The sequence below is a fragment of the Epinephelus fuscoguttatus genome, linkage group LG6 (assembly GCF_011397635.1).
Source record: "Epinephelus fuscoguttatus linkage group LG6, E.fuscoguttatus.final_Chr_v1".
In the NCBI taxonomy this organism is placed as follows: Eukaryota; Metazoa; Chordata; class Actinopteri; order Perciformes; family Serranidae; genus Epinephelus; species Epinephelus fuscoguttatus.
Genome location: NC_064757.1, coordinates 13,831,346 through 13,841,719, shown reverse-complemented (window position 1 = coordinate 13,841,719; position 10,374 = coordinate 13,831,346). Strand labels below are relative to the sequence as shown.

General features: G+C 41.4%; 1 protein-coding gene across 2 annotated transcripts; it reads right to left on the bottom strand.

The window, feature by feature from the left end:
- Positions 1-3,234: 3,234 nt before the first annotated feature.
- lrrtm4l2 (leucine rich repeat transmembrane neuronal 4 like 2) lies at positions 3,235-8,669 on the bottom strand. Of its 2 annotated transcripts, XM_049579992.1 has the most exons (3): positions 8,645-8,669; positions 6,249-6,277; positions 3,235-5,812 (listed from the first exon to the last, which is right to left on the bottom strand). In XM_049579992.1, the coding sequence occupies exons 2-3, from the start codon at positions 6,250-6,252 to the stop codon at positions 4,194-4,196; spliced, it is 1,623 nt and encodes a 540-aa protein (XP_049435949.1). In that variant the 5' UTR covers positions 6,253-6,277; positions 8,645-8,669; the 3' UTR covers positions 3,235-4,193. The 2 variants fall into 2 exon arrangements, with proteins under 2 accessions (XP_049435949.1, XP_049435948.1); XM_049579991.1 differs by lacking the exon at positions 8,645-8,669 and having other exon boundaries at positions 6,249-6,424.
- Positions 8,670-10,374: the final 1,705 nt, after the last annotated feature.

The window sequence follows — 10,374 nt, the reverse complement described above, 5'->3', positions numbered from 1 at the left end:
ACTTCTCCTTCTTCTCTCCCTTATTTTAATAATCTGTCATCTCGTGCAGGACAGGTTCAGCAGAGTGGGCCATGCCCCTCGGTGTGTCTAGAGTGCAAGGTGGTCCGTGCTGAATGGGCACACAGATGATGATCACCGCTCCTTATTCCATGTTTCGCACATCTATCCCACTGCTGGGGAGGAAGAAGCGAACACTGCCAACCAAGTCCCCTCATTGTCTCTCTTTCCTTCTTTATTCTGTCTGTCATTAAAACTCCTGCTATTTAAGCATCAGAACTGCCAGTTTACGTATCCAAAAAAAAAGGTAATATGGCTAAAGCCTGACCTGATTCAAGCCGGGATGAATAATTAGAAATTACAGCCCGGCCTGGCCTGAACCCATCGGGTCAGGTTGTGCCAAGTCGGACACAGGCAGATACTTAGAGCTCTAACAGACACTGCATACTGCACCTCACATTCCTCACTAGCATAGTATGCCACACATACTACGCTACTATTGAAAGAAATCCACATTGACTTCTTCCCACAAACAATCTTCGTCTGAGTGAAAGTCCTGCACTTGTTTGATCCATTCACCACCCCTCCCGCCACATGGATGTATAAAGAGAACTGGATACAGCAATATGACTAGGAGGCCGGGCTGGTTCATTCCTGTGAAACTTGTTCAGTGGCACACAAAGCCAGGTTCAACTGCCACATGTAAAATTAGCCAGATGATTGGCCCTTCCGGTGTAGTGCTCCACCAACTTGAACAGGGATAAAGTGATTTAATCGTCCGGCTCTTCTAGACTTTCCAAATGTTATTGGATCGCATGGTTCAAACCCAGATATTGAAATGAGCCATTTCGAGTGGCTGTGTCATTAAAAAAATGTAGCCACTGATTTACAGATGTCTCTTCTGCCATGTAAGTCAATGGGAAAAAGTCTTTTTAGTCCACATGGCATCTCTTGGCAGTGTAATTACATTGTTTGACCACTATGAAAGTTGGCTGCAAAGCCTGGTGCACTTCCTGGGGACTTGCCTGCCAACCGTATAGAGACTTCCTCCATCTTTACCCAACATTACTCAAACTTTGCTTTTTATACTACATCATCGAACTTACTTTTACTTTTTACTCTGCTTCCATAATAATTACTATGGCCACTAGAGGCAATGAAAGTATGGGTTGTAATAAGCTGCTTGCATGGTTGACCTATATATCCATATTTCGGTGAGAGAGGCCTGTGATTTTCTCATTTAACTCCCAGCAAGACAGCAAATAAGCCTATTTACCAAAATGCTGAACTATTACTTGGAATTACTTACCTCATAAATGGAAATGGCTGGCAGATAAAAAGGAAATATGTATTTGGGGTATATTGACAATAAAATATCATCACTGCTGCTTTTGGTTCATTGTGCCTACCTTTTAAATCCCCGGCATAACCTTCGGCAAAGATGAACAGAACGCTGCGCACATGTTACCTTAGAAAAGATCCCCAGTGAAAGATGTAAATCAAAATTTCATGCCTGCCAATAAGGGCTGAGCAAGTTACCCCTCACAGTGAGTGTTTACAGGAAGCGCTGAGAAAACACACTGTTTTTTTCTGGATGTTCACAGGCAAAATTTTACTGATTCTGTTTTTGGCTTTGCTCATCTGTTTGGAGTGCCTTATGGTATACCTCGATTAACTCAAAAAGACATTTTTCATTTCTTGGAGCGTATAGGCTGCGTTTTCTCAGATTTTGCCGATGGAGTGTGGTTCTGTTTGTGCATTGTTGTACTAAGTCAATACTGTGCACTCCCACAATTCTTCATCCAAACAAATATCCTCAATAGTGATCTGCAGGATGCAGACCACAGCTCTCTAATCAGCATTCTTTTCTCAGCTACACAACACCAAAAGATTTCAAAGCACAGGGAATTGCTTTTCATCAGTCACTATATGACAAATCAAACACTAATTACAATATCTGCCAAAATTAGATCAACAAATCATTTGTTCTGTTCATATTACATTTTCTGTATGCCCTCGCAGAGTTTCCTATTGGCCCTCAGAAGAAATTCATCATATATGCAAGTGCTGGAAACTAAATATATGGATATAAATTCTGTTGGCACCGTGCCTCCATGCCTGCCTGGAGGCTAAAGAAAGCCTGAGTCATGTTTAGAAAGTGAATTATGGGAGATCATAAATCCTTATCTGAACAACCTTTGACCAGTCAGACTTTGTACGTACTCCACACGAGATGTGTGAACATGCTAATGGTTGATAACAAGGAGAAGAAATCAGATGTTATCAGTTCACAACAGGTCTGAGAAAACAACCGACGGCTGTGGGGGAAGGGCTGTACTGAGCAATAGATGATTGTTTTTAGTCGAGTCTCACAATGGGAAAAAAAAAACCGAAACCTTTTTGATAGCTCTTACGCTCCCACCAGCACTGCCTAATCCTGCCTGGTTTAACACATGCACATACAGTATATCCTCTGGTGCAGGTTAATTTTCTCTCCTCACAGTAATCAAACTGGGGAGAAAAAAAAAGTAACAAGGCAGGGATAAAAGGAAGGAGGGGACAGGAAGAAGAAGACAGACCAAAGTGGGTGATATCTTCTTAATAGCAGAACTGCTTTGACCCGTAACACCCACTGTCCCTCAGTAGCCAGCATCTATTCTCCCTTTCCTTTCACAGCACAAGAGCAATATTTCCAAACTGACAGGGTTATATAAAAGAGAGAGATTCCTAATCTCTTTTTGGTTTCAGGGCCTGGAATATCTTTTTTTTTTTTTGTCTCATGTACAAGCAAAGAATGGGACCGCCGTTTGGGCTCCACTAAAAGCAAACCTGTTTACAAGAAAACTGAGAGTACAAAACAGCTCATCTCTACACCAACTCATTTATGTTCAAGGGACTGACACGGGGGCCCCCCTACTCTGAATTTGAGGTGTGTAACCCAGATACAATCAATACTGCTGTCGATACTGGAGTGCCAGGAGAGGATAGAAGAGACAAGAGCCAGAAAACAAGATGCGTGATGGAAAATATGTCAGCTCCCCTCGCATGCAGCAGCAGATCCAATGAATTGTATAACATCAAGAGCACAATGCATGGATTTAGAGATGGATTTTTTTTCCCTCTCCATATCATGTACCAGTCATCCATATTCTCATCACACACAGTTTTTCATCAATTGTCAAGTGTTTCTTTTAATTACACAGTCATTATCACATAGAATGCCAAGTACCCATATTGTTATGTCTTTACACAAACAATGCATAATCATAATGATAGGAATAATCGATACAAAATTCTTTATGAAAATCAACATCGGAACGTTTGACACATCAAGACCTTCATTAGGCCTGACAAATTTTTTTTACAGCTTGGAAAATACCAGTCCTGAGATTAGACTTAAATATAGTTAGTTTGTTTGCCACAATGAACCAAAATGCAACTTTATCATCAATTAGAACTGATCATTTAATAAGAGAGAGGAGCATCTTCAGTAAGGAGAGTGGATTCATGCAAAAGATCTCAGGACAAGATGCTCTCGCTTAGCGATTGTTCCCCCACATTTTGATGAACTGCTACTTCTAGTTGCTGCATTGGTATGCCAAATGCAGAACCGTTTAACTGGACAAATAATATCTTGTAAGAACAAGGTGCAACACTGTAACTCTTCCAACCAGACGTCAGTAAACCAGGAGACTATCAGCTCATCCCCATAACACACTCTCACACACACAAACACTCAAAGATGCACACACACACACACACACACACACACACATCCTAAATGCTTCACAAGCTACGTAATGAAAATAAAAAACTAGCAAGTAAAAAGTGGCTTTGTTGGTTTCGTATGTTCTATGGCGATATAGTTTGACTAAGAATAAGGTCAGTCTCTCTACAACGCTGACTTCTACTGTAGCAGAGGTCCAGGCGTTATGTTAGATCATATACAGCTAAACTGGCTGACCCCGCCACTGTTCTCGTGTCAGTCAGGGTGATAATTAGCTCCAAATATATCTCTCTGTTCCAGTCTTCTTTTCTGTGCACATAATGATATTGTACTATGCCCCCAAGAATTTCCTTCAGTGCTGCAGAATCTATCATCTCACATTAGAGATAAAAGCACTTAATCTTGTGGAAAAACCATTTACCTCTGCTTAGCAATTGCACTTTTAGTCTCGTAAGGTGGAGTTGGCAGCTCAGACCTCACATTCGATGGATCCTGATATGGTGCACGTGCACGGCCTCGTCTCAGTCACCAAAGAGTCCATTGTCTCTGAGTTTGAATGGTAGCTCAGGTAGTACTCTTGCAACTGAGAGTTAAGGTCCTGCTCCTGCTTACGGGCCTTTTTCCTGCGCTTATGGTTGACTGAGTGCTGCTGCAGCTGCCTCATGGTGTTGGGGTAGCGCCTCCACGAGACATAAATAACCAGAAGGATCAATGACACTGACAGGAACAGGGCTACGCTGCCTGCAATGATTTTATGGAAAGCCATATGTTCAAACTGTAGCTCTGGGATAAACGATGTAGGGTGTTCAGGGGAGATGGGTGATGTGGAGCTCATGTTTATGGACTCAGTTGTCTTTCTGTCAGTCCCACTTGGACGGCCTGGCGAAGGGGTCAGTGTCTGAATGGGTGACTCAATGCCAGGGTCTGTAACACCAAAGGGAGAGAGTTGAGTTGTGATGTTCACAAATTGGTTGGAAGTCAGAACAATAAGAGCAGTGGTTGAGAAAACATTTGACATGTCCACACATGTCGAGTGATTCTTCACCACATCCACGACTCTTTCACCCTGCACAGACTTGGGACTGCTGCAGATCATACTGATGTCTTTGGAGTCTCTGATGTTTCTGAGCCATCCCATAAGAGGGCAGATGCTGGGGCTGCAGTCCCAAGAGTTACCTGCCAGGCTGACAGTGGTCAGTGAGGTCCACGCCGCCACTGCTTCCACAGGCACACTACTCAGCTTGTTCGATTCAAGGTTGAGTATTTGTAAGTTCGGCATACACTGGAAAACTGCTGGGTCCAGGATTTGGATTTCATTCCCTGACAGGTCCAATTTCTGTAGTTTGTGCCAAGTCCAAGGCACGCCTTGATTAATGGATCGTATGCGGTTCCACTGCAAATAAAGAGCCTGGAGGTTGGTAAGACGTGGGAAAATGAAGAAATTAATCCTGGAAAATTGATTGTGCTCTAAATGAAGTTCTTTCAGTTTGAACAGCCCTAAGAACGTTGTGCGGGTGAGGCTCCGCAAGCGGTTGTAACCCAAGTCCAGAAACTCCAGGCTGCGGCATTCCAGAAACGTACGAATGAAGATTTGTCTCAGGCCATTAGATCGGAGGTGGAGATTCTGCAGCTTGCGCAGACCATAAAAATGTCCTGGCTGCAGAGACTGCAGCTGATTGTAGGATAAGTCCAGATTCCGCAGGTTTGGGATAGCGCTGAATGTATTATTGTGCAGATGAGTTATTTTGTTGGAGCTGAGGATGAGTTCTTTGAGCCTGCGCACACCATGAAAAGCTAAAGCATCTATGTCTTTGATGGAGTTGTGGTCCAAGTAAAGCCAGATAAGCTGATTGAGGTGAGCGAACTGGTATGGCAACAGAACCAGCAGGCTGTTATAGCGCAGAGACAAACCTTGGCATCCTGTGGTGATATTTTCCGGGATGTCTTGGAAGATGCCAGACTCGCAATAAACAATCTTTCCTTCGCAGCGACAACTCGCGGGGCACATCCTCTCCCCCTTGCTGAGCAGCAGCAAAGCAGCTGCCTGCAGAAGAAGACATGATAACCTCCAGTCCAACATCACAGAACCTGTTGGGGGTAGAGTGGGGCACACAGCAATCAAAGGCATGACTTGGTTTTAGGAAAAAAAATGTTTGCACAGAGAGGTTTAAATTAGAAAATGTGAGAAATTCATTCTTCAAACAGCAGATCATGTAGTGAGGAGCAGCTTGAGGTTGATGTCTGAGAGACCAGACCTGCTTCATGAAGAATTAATAAGAGTCTGACGTTTGCTACTTTTTAGATATGGAAAGGTGAAAATGCTCAGACACAAGTGTGAGAAAAAGGTAATTTAAATCAGTGCTTAAAATAAATAACACACCTCCTCACTCTTTAAATGTAAAATAAAATCAGTTCAGGAACTAACATCTGTCAGTATAAGCTGGTCATGGCTGTCATCTTGGCTCCTGGGAGTCTCGAGAGGGAAAAACTGTGTCAATAAACTGTGAAGAGGACAATGACTTACCCATCCTTACTGAGGGAAGGAGTGATCCTCTGAAAGAAATGAATAAAGGGCACATTAAACTGCTCACAGATGAGGAAAATCGCAGTTCATGCAGCCTCAGAGTCGATCCACGTAACGAGCATCACTTATGTCTTCAATTAGAGGAGAAAATCAAATATACGCAAGTTTTCCGCAGCGGCACGAGCCCCCCCTGGTCTGTGTGTGACGCGCGGACACAGGACGCCCTCACACTTGGGTCGTAGTTGGAGTCGCCGCTATAGTTCAGCCTGCTGTGTGCGCAATAACCCTTTTGAGCGCCAATAGACTGATCCTCCGCTCCATGCAGTGTCTCTCTCTCTTTTCCTCTCTTTCTCCACGTCTCCCCCACCTCTCTCTCTCTCCCTCTCTTTCTCCCTCTCTTTCTCCCCTCTATCAGAGGCGTAGGCGTCCTTAAGCACACATAAAAGCCTATAATACAGTATATACTGTATACCTACCATATATGTTCAGCCGTTAATATTTAATTAGCACGTATTATTTAATCATATCATTTAATTCATTGGTTGAATATCTAATTTTTCAATAACTGTCTGCTCATGTGGTATTACAGGTTAAATACATCTGTATTAAATATAAATGCTGTAATGTAAGTTAAGCTATTTACATGGCTCAGTGGGAGGCTCCATGAATTAAATAATAATAATGATGATAAATGGAAATAAATTTGGAATGAAATCTGGTGTATATCTTCACAGAAGCCCTTAGATTTTTTTTCAGATTTCAATTTGTGTTGCTTTTAATCCAAAGCTTGCTGAAATGAGGGGTGACATGAGGATCCACAGTGTGAAGATGGCATCATACACAGTGTAACAACACACACTGCTGAACATGATGATGACATAGCGACTGAAATCATATTTCCTCAACCAAAAATAAGGGGATTGCATGAGCCAAATATCCTGATCATCCATTTATACCTCTGATCATTCATTCAAAAATGACAGGAAATTACAGGAAGTTGGGTAATGAGGATTTCTGGTCCCTATCAGCTGCTTGTTATAATGTTAATTATGGTGACAGCTTAAGTGTGATGTTGACGAGCAACATTCATCCACACTCAGGCTGCAGGGGGAGTGTATGTAGATAAACAGTTAACACCTCTTGGTGTCTGGAGACGCTGCTGAAGAGGTGGCGACAGGAGGATTATTGGTATTCAAATGAATGGCCCTTATGAAGTGGGCAGTCAACAGACAGCAGAAGAAAGAGGAAAACACAGGAGGAGATAGGGGAACCTGTAATTCTGTGGTCATTTCATACTCATTTTTCATACTTTGCTTATGCAGCCTTGCACAGACATTCATCACATTGGACACAGTGTGGAAAACACCATTCTTGACTGCACAGCCTTGGAGAGTCTGAGTCGTAATGTGTGGTAACAGCAACCCCTTGTGCACACAGAAAGAAATGTCCTGCTTTAAGAGCTGTTGACATTAATCTCCAAATACATGACTTCAGTAAAGATAAGAGAGAAATCAGCACCCAGATCACTTGTGGTTGAAAGAAATGAGCAAATGAATTCATATCAACATCTGGCTGAGAGCGTGGTAATATTCTTGGTCAAACAGGATTTCCTCTGATGCCTGTGGATTGTGTTAAGAATGAAATGCATTTATGAAATCTGCTCCATGAACACCACAGCAGGGGTGAAACTAAGACGTGTGAAAATGAGCTATTCTGTTTTAGATAATACCTCTCAGACTCATAGTAGCACATTTTTCAGCTGAACGTCAAACAAAATCTGCTCTTCAAAGGGTGAGCTGCCTCACATGTGTCTTGGGAGATCACGCGTCATTCATGAATTGTGCACCTGAAGTGTGAGAAAACGTGCTGCTCGACAATGACGCTGCAAAGTGAGGCTCCTTTTAGGCAACATTTAGGCAGAGGAACACCGTGAAAGCTTTACTCAGAGAGGGAGGATGTGCTGTACTGACTACATGATGAGTTTATGTACCTGATCTTACCTTGTATGAAAATGTGAAAAATGAGTGCACACCAGTCAGATCCTGAAATTAAATGTAATCATTCTCACATAGGTGACAACTACTACCTTCTGCTTGCCAATTACAGAAGACATACAGAGAAGTGAAAGTAGATCGCACTTCACACTTTGATATGTTGTGCAGTTAACCTGTCTCAAACCCATTCAGAGAGATCAGAATGTGCCTTATATGATGTTAATTATGATGTTAATGTAGATCTCAGCTATGGGAGGATGGCAGGAAGGGGAGGCATGACTCCATGGCTACGGCCTTGGTACATATGCACTACACACTGCACTACATCTGCAGGTTCTCGCCATTGTTATCAACGTAATATACTGACAGATGGATAGAGAGATTTATTCATCTTTCACTGACCTTTTACTCTTCTCACTGAGATGGATTCTCCAATAATTATTTGTCAAACCGAAAGGTGCAGCCATGTCAGCCACCTGCAAACAGCAGATTATCACCCGTGCTTATATTTTAAAAATGGCCTTTCATGATATTTGAAATACCTGATCTGGAAGATAATCTCTGGGTAAAAGTCGCTGGCCTTTGTCTTGAAATGGGTTGGGTGGATAGCATTACAGTAATCCACAAAACCCTTTCCCTTGAATATATCTCTGGTACACATATCTCAGTATATCAGTGCAACCTGTGATCTTGATGGTAAATCTGCTGTAAGTGTTGTTGCCCATGTTTCAAGCCATGAGTAGCTACAGAGCAGGAAAACTAGTGTGACTTTGCAATTCATGCAATAAGAGGCTGAAGCTGTGTTGCAGTTTATGGACTTATCCCATTTGCATGACATTTGAAAACTGTTCTGAAAAGTATAGGTACATGATATACAGAATATTGTGCGTGGTGGCTGTTTGTATTCTTTTAAATCTTTGAATTCTTATGTTTTACTACAATAAGGCAAAGTGCACTGAATTGAATTGAGTGCCTAACAACCCATTATAAGTCTGATGGTGTGTGGAAGGTTTTTAGATCAGACCGTCCCTCATGCAAACACACAACTTTCAGTCACTCAAACTCAGGTGCTTCATTAAAATTCTATTTGCACATAAAGTACAAACAAAGTAGAAACACCCATACAGCATTCTGACTACAGTCAACAATATAATGAAAGAGCATAACAGAAAAATAAACATTCAGGCTCCTGGATAAGTGGTACAAAATATAAATTCATTACATGGAGTTATTTATTTAAGATGCATCAGTGTACATAAATCATAATGAAAAAAAAATGATGTTGCGGTCTCTATGAGATAACATATTTAGAGAGGGAATATACTTCACAAAATCACAAACTGAAAAAGGGAGGGTTTTATGTAATTAGGCCATAATTAGCCATGATGATGATTGTGTCATGCTAGCAGATAGGTAAGGATTCAAAGAGGGAAAGACTGGATGTTTTTGAACAATCATTGTTGGTCTTTAAAAGTCACCTTGGATTTTATAACCCTATATAATTACACTTTTCTTATTTAGATAAAGTCATTTGTAAAATAGGATGAATTTGCCATAATAAGCAACGCAGCTGATTATTTTTAGTTGAACTAATCAAAGTGGAATGGTTTTGGAAATAGCTCATTGCTGGAGCTTAATCCATTATGTCATTCTCTAAAGCAGTATTAGTGCGTGTAAGTTTGGTTTAGCTGTGCTGCGTGTTTACATTTTTCAGACAGTAAATACATGCCCTGCAGTGCATGAACATGCAATTAACTAGTCTGTAAACTGTGTGTGTTACGGGACGGAGCCTCAGGGTCTCTCCTCCCCAAGTTTGGTTATGACTGACATGACAGAGCGATGTTTCCTCATTGGCTGAATTTCCTTTGTCACATTTCCTATTTAAACACAGAACAGGGCTGGCTAGTTATGGACAAAATGCAAATTAGGATTACATAATCGGATTGTTGAAAAAAAAAAGTTACTGTGTCAGTCCAGATAACATTTTTTAAAAAGTGTAATTAGATTATAGTTTCATTGTCAAGTAATACTTGATTAAATTTTTGATTACATCTTTAAAACATGGTAATTTTAAAACTATGAAACTTTATTTCGTGGTAACCAATGCTTTAGTATAAGGTGCAATATTTTTC

Excerpts from the sequence above, each read along its gene's own strand:
- lrrtm4l2 (XM_049579991.1), bottom strand. The coding sequence starts at position 6,303 with ATGTGCCCTTTATTCATTTCTTTCAGAGGATCACTCCTTCCCTCAGTA. Across the intron at positions 5,813-6,248 it reads CCTTCCCTCAGTAAGGATGG|GTTCTGTGATGTTGGACTGG; the intron begins GTAAGTCATTGT and ends TACCCCCAACAG.